Source organism: Scleropages formosus, chromosome 2 (genome assembly GCF_900964775.1).
Source record: "Scleropages formosus chromosome 2, fSclFor1.1, whole genome shotgun sequence".
Lineage (NCBI taxonomy): Eukaryota > Metazoa > Chordata > Actinopteri > Osteoglossiformes > Osteoglossidae > Scleropages > Scleropages formosus.
This window is the reverse complement of record NC_041807.1, coordinates 16,321,677-16,342,461: the sequence shown is the minus strand read 5'-3', so window position 1 is coordinate 16,342,461 and position 20,785 is coordinate 16,321,677. Positions and strand designations below refer to the sequence as shown.

The 20,785-nt window shown below is 45.9% G+C and overlaps 2 protein-coding genes across 2 annotated transcripts in view; one reads left to right on the top strand and one right to left on the bottom strand.

The window, feature by feature from the left end:
- Positions 1 to 603: 603 nt before the first annotated feature.
- Positions 604 to 8,004, bottom strand: prl2 (prolactin 2; the record flags this gene model as incomplete). Its single annotated transcript, XM_018747155.1, has 5 exons — positions 604 to 801; positions 1,491 to 1,670; positions 1,875 to 1,982; positions 2,252 to 2,430; positions 7,977 to 8,004. Coding segments are annotated over 5 exons (693 nt in total), but the record flags the coding sequence as incomplete, so codon positions are not given.
- An 8,664-nt stretch (positions 8,005 to 16,668) lies between these two features.
- Positions 16,669 to 20,785, top strand: part of nell2b (neural EGFL like 2b) — a 61,422-nt gene continuing 57,305 nt past the window's right edge. Inside the window, exons 1-2 of the mRNA XM_029249953.1 lie at positions 16,669 to 17,103; positions 17,411 to 17,539. Of these exons, the coding sequence (XP_029105786.1) occupies positions 17,052 to 17,103; positions 17,411 to 17,539 (181 nt within the window). The 5' untranslated portion in view covers positions 16,669 to 17,051. The remainder of the gene's footprint in view (positions 17,104 to 17,410; positions 17,540 to 20,785) is intronic.

Below are 20,785 nucleotides of genomic sequence, written 5' to 3'. Positions count from 1 at the left end.
AATGAAAATTCTTTGAGAAGAAACAGATGAAAAGAGACTGAAAAGAAGAATGTGGCTGATGTAATTTCAGATGCTAGGAAATAGCAAGACAGTCTCATTTTTGGTGTAACCTGTGGCAAAAACTAGCTCGGGCTCCACACAGTCAGAGATGAGTTCTTAAATTAGAAAGGACCAGAACTAATCTCATTTTGAAACCCAAGCTCTGCACGCTGCTTGAATTTTTCATAACCGCAGCACAATAAAATGGAATAATAAAGCAAATAATGCATACTGCTGGAGAAAGAACGGAGTTTATTTGAAAACTGCATTTCCAACATTGTATGACTGTTACATGAAAATACACTGGCTTGCAATGAAAGAGCTACATTTCATCTCAAGTTCTTCTTTTCATTCAGTGGTTAGCTCACTCACACAGTAGCACCATGGTCATAAAGTCTGGAAACTGAAATTTGGAAGCCTGGTCCTCGACCCTGGAATTTCAAGAAAACCGTACCCAAACCGAGACAGACGCCACCACGGAGTACACGCTTCTCCCCTTGTCCCTCAACGTTCGCAACCGCCAACGGTTCTCTACGTTCTATTCTACTGGCAGATGTCACATGCCTAGCAACCATGCTCTGCGACAATCCTGCACTTGAGGATCTTCAAGTAGTTCTGGACTTTGTTGGAGTCCCTCCTGAAACAGTAGAGTAGCTCGTAGTCGCTCATGGAGCGTGCCTCGCTGCTGGCCGAGTGGGGTGCCAGGGCCTCAGTGGAGGACAGGCTCATCAAGGAGTTGCTGATCATGCCCAGGAGCTGCATCTGTCAGGGTTGGGTGGGAAAACAAGGAGGTGAACATTGCCACAAACCCCATCTCCTTGTCAAATGTGATGAAGGCACAAACTCACAGAATATGATCTAGAGCTCAGCACCAGACAGGACAGTGGTTCTCAGGATGGACTTCTACATGCATCCATCTATCTGTCCATCCATCCATCCGTCCATCCGTCCATCCATCCATCCATCCATCCATCCATTAACAGGTTAAACTCTGACTTTCTGCTGGCACATGTCAGTTACAAAGAAGACTTGTAATGATGTTTCCAACTTGGTCATACTTGTTATAGTTCACATCCTGGAGCTACTTTGACTAGTGTTTAACTCATATGCCACTAGGCTATAACATTTCTTAATAATTTGATGTTATGCCAGAGTGATTCCTGCATATTTCATGAATTTAACTGAATTAAATGCCCTGTGTTTTGTTTTAGCATCATCTGCCTTGCAGAATCATGACATTCCTCATCAAGAATGTTAACAAACCCAGAGGATAAGCATTTTAAATGTTTAATGATGAGACTGTTGGACAGCAAGACCAAATCAATTGAGGAAAATTTTGAGAAAAGCTGATATTTTGCTAGAGAATGAGATCCAGAGTTATTATTGCTATTCTTTATGAAAGGAAGGTATGTAGAGCTAAAGCACAGGGAAGGTTACAGTTCAGGCCTTACTTTCTCAGCGACCTTCTCCACCCCGTTCTTCAGTTGGTGCACCATGTCGCTCATCTCCAGAGCCTTGTTCCCACTGATGCTGGTGAAGTCCTCATGCCGCGCCATGCTCCGGTGGAACTGTGACAGGGGATCCCTCCAGGCCGCCAGAAGCTTCAGGATCACCTCGGTCAGCTCTTCCCTCTGGGACAAGGAGGGGGGGGATTTTTGTTAAGCTTGGAGGGCCCATAGGAGAAAGAAGGCCGTGGAGATGGGTTGACAAGTAGAGTTTTATGCTGCGGATGAAGGCATCCAAAGGATGGGTGATGACGGGGTTGGAGGTCGGGGCCAAACAGCATGCAGTATGACTTCCAGAAACAGACAGGAGGACTTGACACCCTAACTCACCGCCAGCCGCTGAGCATTCTCTTTGCCGTTGGGTGTTAGTATGTAGGCAGTGTGACATTTTCTATTGATTCTGCCAATTTGGTTTCTGCTGGGTAGAAAGTACTGCTCCTTTGGTGAAGAGAGAGCCAAGTAAAGGATGAGAAGGGTTTAGAAAGAGAAGGAAATTTAAGAAGGAGAGAACATAGTGAACTCTGATAATACTAGAAGAATGTTGAAATGGAATAAGTTTGAAACAAACAGAGGTCAGAGCACGTTATGTGGCAGAAACGTTGCGGTTGTTAAGTGTCAGTAAAACAGAGCAAGTATCACATTCAGTGTGTCTGCTGGCTGCACTTGAAGCACTCTGAAAGTGATCGGGCAAAGGGAGGGGGACTCACAAAATCGGAGTGCAGGTCGCTGGAGAGGCCATGCATCCTGGCCGAGTGCTGGATCACCCGATCAAACAGGTCGGACAGAGTGGGTGAGTGGCAGCCCGTGTGTCCATGGGCACAAATGGGAGCGGACTCCACAAGGGTGTGCAGGTCCAAGCACATCAGCAGAAGGACAAACAGAGACCCTGCGGAGGCACACAGGTTAATAAGCTGTTAATGGACTGGTTCCGCTCCTCGATCTTCATCATTCTCTCCCATCCCAGAAGTTCATCGCGTCGGAGAGGAAATACCTGGCCGCACGTTCTTGGACATCCTGAGAGTTTCCGTAGGTCCTCGCTGCTCTCGGTCCTCTGTGTTTCAGCCGCTTTTTAGATACCCCAAGTTGAGAGCAGGCACGTCTGTCCGACGTCGGCGACGAGCGCGATCATTAAATGTGCACATGGAGGAAGGGGTTGGGCCGGGAGACAGGCGAAGTTTGCGTGAGCTTGTATTCGTCATCTGCCCCCCCACCCCCCCCGAACTGGATCATGATGCACGTCTATCTGTACACCCCAGAGCAGACGGTGTCAAATCAGGCGGAACAGGACGGCGTCAGCAGACTGGACGAGAAATCTGAAGATGCTCCGCCACTCCCTAATCTGACTCTCAACAACTTTCCCGTGCCACAGCTTCACCCGTAATATCAAAAAATACTTCTTGTCACATTTTTATCTAGAGAATATTAACCTTGTAATAACATATAACAAATGGTTAATTTGGGAATATTATTGACACTGCACATGTAAACGTAGTTTTGACGCACCCATAGAGCGGAAAGAGTTGAGAGCTCTAGCAGTGCTGGGCTAGGCAGTTGAAGTCTCTGTTATTAAATATAATAATTCCCTTCCTGAGGATGTGTGCTTACAACAAACTCAGGAAAACCCATCATGACAAACCTACCTATGAAGATTAACATACCTATTATTATTATTATTATTATTATTATTATTATTATTATTTCATATTCAGCCAATGCCTATGTAAAAGGCTATTCGCTATTCACAGTACTAGACACACTCATCCACACAACACAGCAATGTAACACACACACACACACTCTTATGCACAAAAAGGGAAATTTGGAGTCACCAATTCAACTGAAGCTCATGTCTTTGATCTGTGGGAGGAAACCAGAGGATTCCCATGCAAACATGAGGAGAACATTCAACGTCCCTCTAAACAGCGTGAGAACCGATTCCACATTCAAACCCATAGCCCGGGACCTGAGAGGCACCAATGCTTTATATTATACATCTGTGTGTGTGTGTTTGTAGGTGTGTATGACATGATGACATCTACGTTGGCATTTATATTTGGGATACCTCGGGCTAAATGTCTGGCATCACGTTTTACCGCTGAGTCAATTCTCAGACTCACAGACTGTCAGTTACGCCTACTCTCAATCGCACCAACCACTGTACAGTCAAAACTGAGCAGTCAGTAGGATACAAACTGACCTCTTCACGCTACGGGTCTCCAGGGCCCACCTATGCCACCTGAGATCCCTGTCCCTTGTCCAGAGACAGCAAAGGCTACACAATGGATGTTCTGTCACATCTAGATTCAAGAGGTCAGAGGTCAAGAAGCCTGAGGATGCCTTCAGTGAGCTCCTTCAATGTATGGTGATGTTTTCGTAAACGCATGCAACAGCCGTGAAAAGATTCATTTTAACACCTATTTAGGGGAATAACTTGGGTACTAAGGAGTTTGTGACATTTATTTATTTTTTAACCCCTCTATTACAGTACATGATAATGTGAAGGTACATCCCTGTGCCATAGTCTGTTAAATCTGCCTGGAAATCTTTGGCTATTTTGGGTGGTACCGTGTATGGAGCAACTGAAATGTTAGTAATTCTGTCGGGGGAACGTGAGCACACAGCTTGAGGACAGACGAGTAAACTTTTGAGTGGGTACATAATGAGCATGATCTGACGGACAAAGCAAGAGTCACTCCGAGAGGACGGCACGTCTGAGGATGCTGCCGGACAAACGCTCTTTCTGCCCGGTCACGTTGTCGGGGAGGGTGGCATGTGCCAGACAGCTGACCTTTAAATCCCGAAAGGTCTTCTCGTGAGCGTATGGAGACCTGACAGCCCTCAAAACCGTGGGTCCCTCCCCCACCCTACTCACGCACACTCAACCAATTCCCCATTGCACAGGTAGATTGCAGCACCCGCTGGCGTATGGAAACATTGGACGCCCCCCAGCCACACGTGTGCCTGCCAGATGACAGCTAGCCAGTGGAGGGCCGCATGCACCAGGGATGACAGGATGACAAAGGGGGTTCCAGCCCAGTACGCTGGGGGAGACTCAGTGATCCAGATCCGACCAAGAAAAACTGTGAGCCACTTTGTAAAAGAACGACGCAGACCCAACAAGCTAGTTCCTCAACGAAGTGCACATATTTCATATAAAACGGTTGAATATGTAAGTGATTTTAAAAACATTCATATCACTACGGTAACAGTAAAAGTGCAACAATTGTCATAATAAAAAAGGTTATTTACAACAATGCACTTTGTTGCTGAAAACATTTAGCAATCGTTTTATAAAACTGAAATTGCCAGTCTTCCAAAAAGACAACGGTTTGACGCACTATGTGCTTAACGTTTATGCGGATGATTTAACCATGCGTGACCGTAATAGGTCAAAGCGAGTATAATGAGCATGAACTCGTCTCATTTCATGCATTTTACACAGTCCCAGTTATCGCAGAGCATAGTTTAGCCTCTTGATCGAACCGAATGTGACAGGTGACAATATGGGCAGTATAGTAAACCAGATCATGGAGTCAGGTAGACAGAAAAACAAGCAGGTGTGGATGTGTGTTATGAGAAGGTAGGCAATCAAATTAGATAACAGTCCCATTTTTATGTCATCCAGCCATCCATCCATCCATCCATCCATCCGTCCATCCATCCATCCAGTCTGGGGACAGGGTGGTCTGGAGACCTTCCTATGAGCATACAATGTGAGGTTTGGACTGCCTTCTGTGAGGAATCATTCCTATGCAGTGCTTTTTACATCATGGTTCAGGATTTAGGTGTTATGTCTTACATTGTAATAGAAGAGGTATAAATGGCTCTGATTCATGGCTATGTTGTGGCACCAAATCAAACTGTTTCCTAAAAGTAATGTTTCAGATAGGCAGGTTTACATTCTGCAAGTACCCAAGCAGGAAAAAATATTGTAGGGGGAGTGAAGGAGCTGATCAACTGTTTAATGCGAGTGACTCATTGCAAGCAAAGGCATTTAACGCTGATATGGCTCAAGGGTAAGTGGAGTGATGCCTCCAGCACTGAGAGAAGTTGTGGAATCACCACATTGTACCTGCTCCATCGCCCCTTCCTCCTGCAAAAACTGTCCTCTTGTGAGAGACATTCCTTCACATCACATCCAAGAGTCGAGCCGTCAGCTGTGCCAGTCGGAAACACGCGACTGTCAATCGCAGACTTGCTCCTTCCCATCATAAACGTGGGATCGGTCGCTTTTTCATGCCTGTTGAATACCTCCAGTATTGATATAAAATAATAATTTCTTAAAGTTGAGATCTGTACCTTTCAAAAATAAGATCCAAAAGATCCTTTGTTAGCCCCTTGTGGATCATGCTCATCATGAAACAAAGAAACATCCAGGAAACCCTTCAGGAACATGCGATATTGTCTAATCCAAATCAATTTAGGTGATGTCAGGTGAAGGCAATATTATATGTGTAGATGATTCAGAATGAAAGTGGTCAAATCTGAATTAACAAATCTGCAATCCCTGTCATTAGAGGGTCTGAACAATTATGCAACCAAGGAACTGAAAGTCTTAAAATTCTTCTGACTAAACATGAGTGTTGATTTTCCCTTAAATGATGTTGGTTACAAAATCTTATTAAAGATTTAGTAAGGAACAGCATGATTTATATTTTGTCCTTTATGTCCACAGCAGCTGAAACTTCAGTAACAGTGTGTAGACTTCTGATGTCTACTGTATATCTTAAACAGTCATCTGTTTTTTAAACTTTTGGCCTGAACCTTAGTCATTAGTCTTACTTGTAAACTGCAAGACAGAATAACGAGCAGTGTTCCAAGTAATGAAGAAAATCATCAAGCACTTTTTTATTCTTGTATCCATCATTATTTCTTAGCCATTGCTGCTTGGTCTATGAACCCTTTCGTTTTAATTTTTCCTCAAAAGGCAGAGAATCTTTAAAATGCCCAGAAAGTTCATAAGTTTAAAAAAGGAAATGATAATGCCGACATTTGTCTGTGTGTTAGTAAAATTTATGCAGTTTGCATAACTGATTTTATTTCCTGAAGCCAGGTTACTGGCATGGTAATTGTTCCCATTTCTAAAACGGGGAAAAAAAATGATATAGTGGTTCTGCTTCTGCAGCTGTGACCCAGCTCTGTCTTTTTTGTTAAAAAAAAAAGTAAGAAAGCCCTGTCAATCAGTGCTGTGTCACGCCAGGCCGAGAGAACCGGGACAGAAAGACCCAAGTGCGGAGTCGTTCATCTGGAGTCAGAGGACCAGGCAAGTTCTCGGTATCGGGGACAGGCGAAGGGTCAGAACGGGAATCCATGGGCGAGGTCAGGAGACAAGGCGAAGAGTCGGTCGGACAGCGATCGGAATTGAAACGAAGATCCGTGGACATGGTCGAGAAAGAAAGCAAGGGGTCAAAACCGGAGAACGTGAACTGAGAACTGGAGATGTGTATGAGCAAAGAGTCACAAGGAAGGGCGGTTGTCCCTGACGAGATTCCGCACAGGTATGGAAGCTGAGGAGGGTCTTTTAAAGGGTGAGCGATTAATCAGGTGCTGGAGCAGAGTCAGGTGCTGTCATCTGAGATGTGAGCGTGGATGTGACATGCTGCACAAAACCAAGTTTTTCTATGTTTGTGATTTGTTTTAGCTATCATCTGCAGTCTGTCCCGAAATAAGCTATATCCATGGAGCATATACTATACCAGGGGCATGGTGGCACAGCGGATTTGGCCAGGTCCTGCTCTCTGCTGGGTCTGGGGTTTGGGTCCTGCTTGGGATGCCATGTGATGGACTGGTGTCCCATCCTGGGTGTTTCCCCACCCCTCCAGCCCTGCGCCCTGTGTTGCCGGGTTAGGCTCTAGTTCGCCGTGACCCCCCCACTTGGGACAAACAGTTTCAGTCAGTGTGTCTGTGTGTGCGTGTGTGTGTGATATACTGTGCCATAGCAGCATCCAGAAGTACTTTTAATCCATCACTGCCATTAAGACCAGATTGTATGTGCCTTGGAGGAATAGACAGCGTGTCTGGATGCAGTACAAGCTTTCAAGTCAACCCACTCGAGTTCACCGACTGAATCGTTTGACCTTTTCGTGCTTGCGGCACCAAAAGCTAAGAAATCACGTGGCAGCACCAAAATTAAATTGCACATGATTAACCGAGGCACATGTGAGAGGATTAAAATGACCTCACATCATTAGCTCTGACTTTTTTCTTGTATTTTGCTGTGGACGTTAACGCTCGATTACATTTACATTTGCATTTACATTTACATGCATTCATTTATCAGACGCTTTTCTCCAAAGTGACGTACATTTCATAGAGAATACAGTTTGTGCATTGCATTAGCAGAAAGAGGGACTTAGATGCAGATGTGTGATTCTTAAGTACAGTTTGTTTGTTTTTTCCATATGAACCAATTTTTATCATACGAGTAGCTGCATAAAGCTTTATCCGAATGTCTGGATAAAGGTTCGGATTGCCGTGTTCAAATTTTGCAATACAGGGCCAAACACAGAATAAGCAAACTTTATGAGAAATTATTTCAGGGCCGCAGTCTGTAGATATTGGTGTGATGCTGAGGCTGAGAGCTCATACACCCGGAGCTTTAACCACATCGGCATCATATCACCCATGACCGCCTATGGGCATCCTAGATGGAGGAGTGTTTCTACTTCAACAAAAAGGGTAAACGGGAGACTTTAAAAAATGTGATGTTATTTTGATTTATTTCAATATTAGAGACTGTATGTTACATGGTTCTGAACCGCAGCCACCTGGTCACCTGCTCTCCTTTGATGATCCACAAGACAACTCTAGACAAGAGATATTTTTGACCACTCTTGGCTCTCAGATCTCTTCAGAGATCTGAACGTCACCACAGACTGGTTCACACGTGGCGTACAGGTCAGCCCTGGGGCCCAGTCATCAGTTATCTGGTAAGTCACATTAACAGCAAGTCACATGAGTGATATGTCACATTGCTTACGTGGAGAATATTTGCAACTGTTCAGAAGAAGGCAACCATAACTTGACCTTGATTATATGTTCATATGTGTCTATAGAGGAGTGCTTGTAGTATTTAACATGTGTGATTAAGTATGACGTTTCATGTGTGCATGTATGAGCATAATTTATGTACGTCAGTATTTTAACATGGTCTTTAATAATTATTTAATTCTTTAATGGTAATTGAAGTCCATGTTAAAATGGTGATGGGTAGCAAAATATAGATGGGGTTTATTTGATTGCTTCATATAAGAGGGGAAAACCAACCAATGTCTACACTCACTTGTTCCAAGGAGGGTCGCGGTGAGCCGGAGCCTAACCCGGCAACACAGGGCACAAGGCTGACGGGGGGAGAGGACGCACCCAGGACAGGATGCCACTCCGCCACAAGGAACCTCAAGGAGGACTCAAACCCTAGACCCGCCACAGAGAGGACACTGGCCAAACCCGCTGTGCCGCCCCACAAGGGGAAGACCTTCACGTAATAAATTATAATTTGAAGTATAAAGGCTGTCCCCTTTTATATGAAGCAGTCAAATAAACACCATCAATGAGAATAATATTTAATCATCAAAAAAATCTGACAGTGGGGGTGCGGTGAAGTAGCAGATTTGTCCGGGTCTTGCTCTCTGGTGGGTCTGGGGTTCGAGTCCTGCTTGGGGTGTCTCCTCACCCTCCAGCCTTGCACCCTGTGTTGCTGGGTTAGGCTCCAGCTTGCTGCGACCCCACTCGGGACAAGCGGTTTCAGTGTGTATGTATGTATGTATTTAATACGCCTTCTTAAAACAATTCACTTTTTATTTTCAATGCGCATTATTTTAAAGAATGAGACGGACGTGTTCACTCACACTGTACATTAAATATCGATAGTGTAGAGAGTGTGTACACCTCTACATCTGGTTCAAGCACATTTTGCTGCCTAATCCTGTAGTTCATAAATTACAGGAAAAGATAAAGCGTTTGGAAAGCAGACCAAGAGCGCCCCCTCATTGCAGCGCAGCCGCTTCGCACGGCCGGTCTGCACTTTATTCCCTGCACAGTAGGTGGCGCACGAAACACGTCCGGAAAAGCGGCTCTACTATATATGTCTCGTTCTATGTTGAAAATTTGGGTTCCAGAATTGCTTCCAAAGGTTGTATGTTATGAATAACTTGCAGTTTTTCCAAAAGTAATAATTACAATGATTATTTTAAAATGTATTAATTATAGAAACAATGAAATTCTTGTTATTACTACTTATTAACATATGCTTATTGATTGATTGATTGATTGATTGATTGATTGATTGATTGATTGTCACATTATTCAGAATAATATATATATGTTCGCGTCTGTGTTTTTTTTTTTCCCCTGTTTGTTCTCTATAGGGGGTGTGGTGGTGCAGTGGGTTGGACTGGGTCCTGCTCTCAGGTGGGTCTGGGGTTCAAATCCCACTTGGGGTGCCTTGTGACAGACTGGCGTCCCATCCTGGGTGTGTCCCCTCCCCCTCCAGCCTTACGCCCTCTGTTGCCGGGCTAGGCTCCAGCTCCCCGCGACCCCGTATGGGACAAGCAGTTCAGACGGTGTGCGTGCGTGTGTGTGTTCTGTTAATAAGCAGTGATGGAGCTTTAAAGATCATTTCAACAGCAGTCCCCCAGAGAAATTCAGACACATTTACACTTGCATTTGCCTGCAGGCTAGAAGTCCAGCACATCTTTCTCACAGCAGAGTGGAGGCAGGTTTCCATTCCTGCAGTTAAAAGGCGTAATGCCTGATTTCATACAGAATAATTGCACAGGGTTGAGTCTTCATTGTGCCCATATGCAGTAGTATTAAACACTGACATAGATTGCTTACTTCTGTTAAATCAAGACTGAAATTGTTCTCAGATATTTTTTATCGGGCAGGGGGTGCGGTGGCGCAGTGGGTTGGACCACAGTCCTGCTCTCCAGTGGGTCTGGGGTTCGAATCCCGCTTGGGGTGCCTTGCGGCGGACTGGCGTCCCGTCCTGGGTGTGTCCCCTCCCCCTCCGGCCTTACGCCCTGTGTTGCCGGGTAGGCTCCGGTTCCCCCGTGACCCTGTATGGGACAAGCGGTTCTGAAAATGTGTGTGTGTGTGTGTATTTTTTATCGGCATGGGGAGGATAATCAAGCTTCATAAGTTCTTTGCAAATTAAGGGCAGGTGAAGAAGGTTACAGCTAGTGGAAATGATAACGCATGGGTTTTCTGTGGTCGCGCTTGTGCAGTTTAGGGACAATTTTGTTCACAGGTGCAGTATTCATACTTTGGCAACATAACCTAAAAGCAGCTCTCAATAACGGATTGCTGCATATGAACTTGTAGTGCATTATACGTGTACAATGTATTTACCCATATTGCTGATGGATTAACGCTCACATTTACATTTATTTATTTAGCAGACACTTTTCTCCAAAGCAATTTCCAATAAACTCTACATAGTGTTATCAGCCCACACACCTTATTCACCAAGGTGACTCATAATGCAAGATACACTTTGCCATTTGCCCACCACTGTTTTCATTTTCATTTTCATTTATCTACTACATTGTAGCATCATCTCAACCCCACACCTACACGCACACAGTCTAAACCGCTTGTCCCGTACGGGGTCGCGGGGAACCAGAGCTGAACCCAGCAACACAGGGCGTAAGGCTGGAGGGGGAGGGGACACACCCAGGACGGGACGCCAGTCCATCGCAAGGCACCCCAAGCGGGATTCAAACCCCAGACCCGCCAGAGAGTAGGATCCGATCCAACCCACTGCACTACTGCACCACCACGCCACAGCACCCCCTTCATCTCAACCATTCTTGTCTAATATGTGCTTGTACTGTCAATGTCTGAATGTGAGCCTCATCACGAGCATTTCACTGCCCAGTGTACCCAGTGCAACTGTGCAGATGACAAGTAAACGACTCTGACTCTGACTTTAGAGAACTGTTGAGAGTTTTTTCCAGCGGTGTGGCCTGTGAGGCTCTGGCTCTTGCGCTGATCCCATCCATGTGCAAATCATGCGGTCCGACCTCCTACCCGGCCATCCGTCTCCACCCTTCGCCTGGAGACAGAAAGCGAGAGGAGACAGGAACGTTTATTGCAAAAAGCTCATTTCCATCGAGGTACCAGAACCCTGAAGGGGAGCTGGATTATTTGACCTTGCGCATTTCATAAGATTTAACCTCGCCGTTGCGTGCGCGGTGCATTGTGGGAAGGCGGCAAACATTTGCATGTGTTTACCGGTTTGATTGAGCGCCAGGCCCTGGTGTTTGCCCTTCCTCGGAAGCGGGGCTCGGTGGTGTCTTTGTCCAAACAATGTACACCCATGTCTCCTGACAGGCCCTTGTGAGGAAATTATTTTACTTTGCTGAAGGCACTTTGAGAAATAACCTGCAGGCAGCAAAATGTAATTACACTCCCCAAGCCCCGATCCACGCGACGCTGGGTATTAATTATGCATCGACTGTCGCACCAATTCCTCTAAGCCAGATGTGAGAGGCACAGCTGTCCCCCTGGATGTAATAGACATTAATGGTCCCGAGCAACCCGCACAACAATGATGCCATTGCTGTTTCCATGCTGTTGGATCATACCCTCTCTGCAAAGTATTTTTCTCAGCCTGGTCCACCTGCAATTATACATTATAAAGGATTTATGTCCGTGATCCTTCTGTGCTAATTTAAACAGACCATGAGTTCCTTTTACACTTCTGTGGATGCTGTCTGAACTCAGCTGCATGCATCATAAAAACACCGGTGATACAGCGTTATCTTCAAAGCTGGCATCGATCTTGTTTTCTCTTCCATAAAGCCTTCATTTGTGTAATTTCAGAGGCTTAGGGATCACGAGGAAAGCAATAAGTCACGCTGCATCTTCCACGCTTCCTCCTTCCGTCTTGCCTCCGCTAACAGGGTCAGCGTAATAGCAAAACCTTTCCCATTTTGCCCCCAGTTTTGCACTTAAAAACACCCAGAGCTAATATAGGTTAACAGCGTCTATTCCAGACATACCGAAACACGTCTCCAAGTGTAGGTTCTTAATTGAGGACATCTCGTTGCTAAGGGTTTCATTCGTCATGGTAACTAATTATTGCAGGGTCTCTGCAACATTTGTGCACTGCTCTACCCTCATTGATATCAACACCTCTTTTTTTTTACCTTTTCAGAATTACTGCAAAGCAGCAGATGTAATATTCACTTCTGTGTGGGAGTGTAAGAATGACCTCGGTGACCACACACCCACGGCAGCGCAAGTTGTAGGAGCTGCTCCGCACAGCTCCCATCACTCAGCAAATGGACACAGGCATCTTATTATTGTTACTTGTGGTCGCCGCATGGGGAAACGTGGAAGTACTTTCTGATTTTGACATTTCTTCCTTGGGACAGCCCACTTAATACACCGGTTCGTGGATGAAAGTCAATGAGTGGCACTAATGAACTTGCCTGTTACAAAGACAAAACACACTCTTATTTTCTGCTCCTCAGGGATTCAACGCTTGTCCAAACCGCACGGGTTCTGTATTTTTCCAATGCTGAACCTACTGGACATGATTCCTAATAACCCGTGGCTTCTAAATAAGTTTCAGCGCAGGAGCGCTCATCCAAAGCACGGCATGTAAGATCCGTGTCTGAACATCATCTCCTGCTCCTCGGTGGAAACCCTAAAGCACGTGTGTGTGCTGTGAACCGCCATCCCTGCGTTCCAGGGTTGGAACGGCTGGCCTGGTGTGTCAACTTGCTCACTGCACCAAACCCCCTTACAAAGCAGCTAAGTGTGAAAGTTGATCAGCTGCAATATTACATTTGCAAAGTGACCTGTAGTGCGTAAAGAAAGCAATCATCTTATACTAGAAAAGAATATTCCACTCGTAATTGCTTCTTTGATTTACCGGGAGTCTAATATGACGCTGTTTGCCAGCGTTTGACACTATGAGCCTGCTTGTTAATGCCAGGAGAAAGTAATTCATGAGCGCCTGTTTTATTCTTTTTTTGCAAACAATTCAGTACGAACAAAATGCAGCATGTACAACTGAGAAAATGGTGTCAAAATATGAAAGATAGACTACTTAAAAAACTGTATTTTTCTAAAATACTTAACAGATACGTCACGTGTGAATATCGTTGTCACTTCTGATGATTATGTTCTGTTGTTCGGGTTGGAGATGCTCTAAATGTGTGAAATATTTCTAACGCTGCAATGGTTCGGTAACAGGAAAACGATGTAACTCATCTAGAATCTCCTAAACCCTGCAGCAAAGGTTCTAAATGAATTTGAGAAAGCTTCATTCTGCTCGGGCTGTAAAGGCCATAGTCAGGACGTGCCTTTAAACACCGAGACGAGTGGTGCAAGTGATTGAACTCTGTTTCTTATCGAAATAAGGCTGCTACCAGCTGCGACATGGTCTGATAAGACCGTCACCTGTGTGCTTTTCTTGACACCAACAGTGACACTGAGCTGTGTTTGGTCCAAGAAAGGAAAAGCGGATGAACAGTTTTGGTTGCTATTTGGACTATGCTGCAGTACCTTTTTCAGATTCTTACCACTGTTACAGTATTATTCCTTTTCATTGCTAGATATTTGCTGAACTTCAGAACGACAAACTTTCAAATGTTCTTTTGAATAGGCAGCTCAACCAGTTCTTGGCAGCAAATTAACAAAATGAGCTGCAAAAAAAAACAGATCAATGCAAGTTTACTGCTTTCTCTCCATTCTTATTTCCTACACGTCTAAGTTACAGTATCTTGTGTGCTCTGTTGTTCTCATTCTGAAGATGCTTCTAGCCAGAGTAGCCGCCACATCTTAAAATATTATGTCTACATGCATGGAATCATCAGATGGTTGAAGGAGCTACTTAAAAGAGACATCATTTTAAATACTATAATAGTGGTCATAATTTTATGTTCCCAAAAATGCATCAAAACTGACTAGAATTCCTGTATCACGTACTTTTATAAAACTGCCTACTTCTTTGCAAAACCTACTAATGTATCAGCATTTGCTTTGTGCTGGCATTGCTGCAAAAGCGAGATTAAATCAGAGCAGATTTATCCTGAGCATATTTTGTTGACTGCATCTGTATACACAGCACAGTGGCATGTGATTTTCTCTGCTCCGGATGAGCTGTGGAACTGAACTATTCACACGACTCCTTGGCTGCTGAGTATGAAGTACCCGGGAGACTAAGATTGATCACATCCTAACAAAGATATAAGAACTCTCCAGGGACGGAGATCACAGTGATATTTGTTGAAGGTCGATACGCAATACATTTCGCAGGGGAAAAAACAAACACCGGAGGGAGGGAAAAAATCTTTAAATAAAGTCATTAGTTCGCTAAATCTAAAGTCACAGTGAGAACACAAATAGACTGTGGGGCTATTTCGCTTAATCTAGAGTGGGATGTAAAAACATGGCCCTTGTCAGGGGCCTTTTGGCTATGATACGGGGAGCAGTGCACTGAAGGTGTGTGGGAGGTGAAAGGTTAGCCACACTCCTCATTTGTCTTCCAGGAGGGGTGCAAGGGGGGGTCTCCTTGCGGAAACGCGGAACAATCTGAAAGAACAGATTGGAGCCGTTTGCGACTGAATACCAATGATGCGCGTTTCTCCTCGAGAATACTCATCAGCAGGTAACAGATGTTTCCTTAACGCAAGCACCGAGTGTTTTATACTATTAAGTGGAGACAATCATAAATCTTCTCCTAACCAGAGGAAGTGGCGACGCCGCAGAAGCAATGCTTAGATCCTCGCATAAGCAGGCCGTTTCATTTTATACTTGACTCGGTCAAACGGCTTGCAGCAGGTCTGCTGAGATTTAATTGACAGCTGCATTAAAAATGACGCTTGACGCTGCACTGCTACGTCACCTCAGAAGAGCCTCGCGAACCCATGACCGTTGACCTCGCAACCCCCCTCTCATTAAAGCTGCGCTGATGAAATACGGCAGCAAATAACAGCGCAATATGTCGGCTGAGCAGGAATTCCCACAGTGTATTGATTTCATTATTTACTACTATTAAGACCCTCCACAGGTCCCTAATGTTTGCAGTGTCAACATTCCCTTCTCTGTCATCCAGATGATGTCAACTCAACGATCCATGCATTTCCATAACAGGCAATGATCACGTGTCATGGCGTTCTAGGGCGAACGCAGCTTACGCATAACAACAGGTCTGCCAGTCAGTCCTTGTTGGCAACGCCGTAAAACAAAGGTAGTTTAAGTAAGTAAACTGCTCTTTAGATTACAAGCAGAACTTTCAGGGGTAGGACAGGCCCTTATGACGCCACAGTAGAGACCCAGGTCTAAGTACGGTCGAGACCCAGAGGTCATACAGTATATTCTTATTGTTACTGGTTGATTCCTGGTAAACTACGAGAGAGGGAGTTATATTTTCGACAGATGTTGAAGATTTTTGCTATGTAACAACACGGTTGGTGTTGGGGAACCAAACTGTACTAGCAAGTTGAAGTAGCTATTAGCAGTAGGCCTACCATAGTATTGCCAATAGTACTCAATTGAGTTACACAATTAGCCAGGGAAGCAAATTTGGCTTGCGTGCAGATCTGAGGGACACATTGTTCATATTTGTTTCCATTTAAATCGGGCCGCTTAAAAACAAAACACACAATAGTGATGATTAATAGCGAAGTAGCGCGACAGAGGCACAAGTGCAGCAGTTAAAACTGCGCGGTGTTTTATGTTGCTGTGGGATGGTCGTTGTCTGCGCTACAGCTGCTTAGTTAATCTCCAGTGAACACCGCCAACATTTAGCAGCAGTTAATGAAATGAACACTTTATTAAGCAACATTTTTTACCACACCACACCGAGCTGCGGTGTACAGCAGAATTCGCTTCACAGACTGTACGAACATAGGCAACGACGGCGTGATGTGCCACGTTCAGTTTGCGCGATTATTTATCGTAATAGATGCAGCAACACATCACTCTGTGGACCATTTTCAAGCATGGAAAATGAGTTTTGTTAATGTTCAACAAGCATAATGTATCCCCAGTATTTGTACACACCTCCACTAAGGACTATTGAGCGGCGGGCCGTGTGTGAGGTGCTTGTGTGAAGGGGGCAGTTTGGGGGGGCTCGGCGTCGCGCGGAGCTGCGCGAGGTGAGAGCGGGGCGGCGCGCGCGCCTCAGTGTCCGCTGGTCGCTGCGAGCGCCGCTTCGCCACACCACAGCAACGCGACAGAGCGTTGCGCTTCGCACGCGGGCGTCGCCTTCCATCTGCCGCGGATTCCCGCTCAATGGAATAAATTCCCTCTTTTTGTAGCACTACTTTCCCCGCACACCGACTGCGCCGTGCTGAAGTTTGAGACGACGCGCCGCGCGGCTAGTTATTCGGGGATGCACGAGTCTGAAGCCGCGCTCGTGTGACCGCGTAGCGCTCGCGCGTGATTCATTCATTTCTTTTTCTCACGGCGCTGCCGGTGTTATCACTGTTACTTGTTTTTTTTTTTTTTTTTAAACAGAAGAAAGATGGACTAAAGTGCGTCGCTTCCACGATGGGATTGTTAAAACTTTCTTTCGTGCTCTTTGTATTTCGTATTGTTGCAGGTAAGGCGGCTGTGTGTGGACACGATGCTGCGCGTTCGCGTAGCCTGACGGATACCTGGGTTTGTCTTTTCCGCAGTATTTAGTCATAGCTTGTAGACACAGCGCACTCTCTCATATGCATTATTGCATAGCTTTAAAAAACGCTGTTGTTTTTAGTTTGCCACAGAAATGTGAGTTCCTATTAGTGAGCAGTAAGAGGAATAGTACTAACTAGTAGGGTGTGTGTTTCGTTTGCGCACTGAGGTGTGTGTCCTGTGTCCTTTCCTCCGGCATCCTTTTCCTGTGTGTGTGTGTGTGTGTGTTGAAGTTTTAGGGTTCGGGGTGGACCCAGCCTTGCGCGTGGACGTGTTCGGCGAGCTGCGCCTCGGGGACGCGTTTGCGGGAGTCTCGCAGGTGCCCGGCTTCCACAACGACACCAGGGCTTTTCTCTTCCAGGGTAAGAGGCTGAGCTCCGGCGGCAGCGCTTCTCCTCTCAGGTGGACCCACCGCGGTCGCACCGCACCATTGTTATTCGCGATTGCACGCGTGCCGCGCGACACATTCCGTCCGGCGGAGGCGGGCGGGCGCGCGCGCGCCCTCGTCTCCCCGACCGCTCTCTCACTTTATCATGCTGGAGGCGCGCGCACGGTAGCTGGAGGAGCCGCCGTACCGCAGCGCTTCTGCGAGCGCACACACAGAGCATGTGTCAAACTTGATGTCGTAATGATAAGTGTTTTTATCACGTTATCTTTTATTTAGCTGACTCCTTGCCCAAAACATAACAATCATTGCTTTACCAATTTACTGTATACGACAGGGTATTTTTTTACTGTATTTCAGGGTAAGTATCTTGGTCGAGGGTAGTACAGCAGGAGATGGGATTTGAACCTGGAGCAGTCAGATTGTAAGGGAACAGCTATAAGGGCACACATGAACCAATTTGAAACGTTTTCTGAAAGAAATAATGCAATACATGTTATAATTACAGTATATACTGTATATAATATATATATATGAAGTTTGTGTGTTTATTTATTCATTTTCAAGATCAGTCTTTGCTTTTGTGTTTACAGAACGTTTTAGCCACAGCATCCCTACCATGTTGTAATGTTGGAATAATGTTTTATATCCACTTAATCTAAATACCCCAACAAAGATTGGTCAGAGTTTTCCACAACGCAAATCCGGTAAACTGAAAGGCTGTGCACACCATTAACGGGAACGGATCTTCTCGCAGGCCTTGCATGAACCAAGTTTCTCTGAAATGCTTGCTTAAAAATAACCCCATCTGTCATTTTTTTTTTTAAGCAGCTCTCTCAGTGAAAGATGCTCATGCCCATATTTATTTTAAAAAAAAAAAATTTAATCCACTTTAACCCAAATGCATATAGACTTTGCTAATCGTGTATTTATGACTGGCTCAGTAAATTACACGTACAATAACGAGAACAGTGCATCCACTGGGGAGCTCATACTTTTTACGGTGGTGAAATTAATTTAGCTTGTAGCTGGCCTATAAGGACAAAGGAACGAACCCAAAAAAAGTTGGCCCCCACTGTGGGAATGGTCCTCTGTCAATTGACATGGTGCGCTCGGTCGTTATTATTGCCTATAAACATGGCATGTTATCGTGTGCTGTGTCATTGCAGTGACATCTTTCCACCTGATTGCGCTGCTCCTCGCCGATGCCCAAATTTGCGACGTGGAGGCAGAGATGGCGGCGAAATTCTTTCGGCGTTAATTATTGTTTTCGTGGCATATTTACAAAAAAAGAGCACAATGGTTTCTGCTTTCCTTTCACTTTTTGCTCTGTTGCACAGCAAGAAACTCAGACAGCTGTCGTCTCAGAGCGTAACTGCATTTGCGCAGTTGGATCTTACCGTATAATTGTGTTTCTCCTCTCAGAATTAGCCTGTTGCTCCGAGGCTGCCAACTGCCGACACAATGGGCCGGGCCTCCACAAAGGGGCAGACACACACACACAAAGAATTATGTAAAAGACGCCGTCAGTCACCCTGTGAGGGGCACACACTGAATACGAATGGAGGAAAATGTGCAAATGCATTGATGTGCCTTGTTGGTCCCCCGGTGGCTGAGACCCCGTGGCCGTTGGGAAACGGTCTTCAGAGTTTGGGGTGGCATCCTCTGTCCCAAGACACATTAGTCCGTGGTGCTTGTTCAGGGCTGCTGCGGGAAGCAATGGGGGGGAGGGGGGCTGCCAATCCAATTTTCTTTGTCTCTTTGGTGCTGCAATTTGCAAGCATTGGAAAACAGTTTCCCAGGGTGATTTAGCCCTTCCTGGCCTTGGCTGGAGATTAAAGTGCATTAGTCCATAGCTGCAGTATATATTTAGATTTCTGTGTTTTGCTTTATTTTACTAGCCTAAATATGATCGGTGTTTACAGATGAAGTTGTGCAAATTTAACTTTTTACTCACTTGCAACGGATGTCTAAAATATTCACGGCTCTGTTCCCGCTGCTTCCTGGGTGTTTTGCATCGTGTGTGCTGCCGTTGAAGGAGCGACGGGACTGACAAACCGTTGCCTGCAATTGCTTCCATCGCATGGGCTGCTGCTTGGAACACGGAGCCGGCCGCGGCTCATCTCTGGACGTTCTGAGGGGCTGTAAACCGCGGAGCTGCCCGCGGCCTGCTCGTGATGCGATGGGCCGAAGCCACAGCCACAGCCACCTGTGCCACGGGATGCTTCGGCGGAGCATTACTCCCATCGCCACATTTGTTTGCCATCTCTCCAGATGACATCCCAGAATAGCTGCTGGGAGAGAAACGATACAAGCTGAGATGTATGATTGCAATAATGGCCAGACCTGGCTTGGCTGCAGTCATTAGACAGGAGCCCGAATGAGTTCCGGGCCATTCCCACTGGGTACGTCGATGATGAAGAGGCATGCAGAGAAAGCGCAGTCCCCATCCACCTTCTCCCTGCCCCACAGCTGCTGGTGTCCTGCAGAAACACGTTTCTCGTAAAGGTGCCTGTTAAGGCCACAGTGGGGGGGCGTTAAGGAGTAGACTGTGGGTGAATGATAAAACTGGATTCTGCCCAGCATGACCAGTGATGTCTAATTGGGACAGGTGGTGCAACCATTCAAGAGAGTGGCTTCGTCCCAGGGATCACCAATGAGTCTGGCGCTCCGTGCTGAACGGGAATTATCGCTGTTCACCAGCAGTGGTTGTGGGATGGCATTTTTTCATATGCATTCAGTGCTGATGGCCAGCAAGTATTTATTAAAGAGAAGCCCTGGGGTGTTCTCTGGAAGCAGCGCTGCTCACCTCTTGCAGACGTTGCTGAAGGAGGCCGGTCTCCTACGCAGGTGCAGTTCGGCGAACCCGATGGAGGGAGCTCTGCTGTCCATCGTGGCGTGACTTAAATGCAGTGTGCGACACCCTGACTGCGCTTACATTTTGGCTATTTTTGGACCTGTTTGATCACCTACACGGCAGGACAGATCGTTGCCTGGACTACCTCCTGTGCTGATTGATTCAGGCAGGCTGGTTACCTCTGCTGCCCGAGAGACCCTAGTAAGCTCTGTGTTCGTCTTATTCTGATTGCTCATTATCTGTGTGCCAGACGGACAGGGGGAATGTGATGGCCATTCATTCAGGGTCCCAGAGACACTGCAGTGACCACGCGGGTTGTAGACGTTTCTCCATATGTCTTGCTGGTGTCGAAGACCTGTTGTTCTC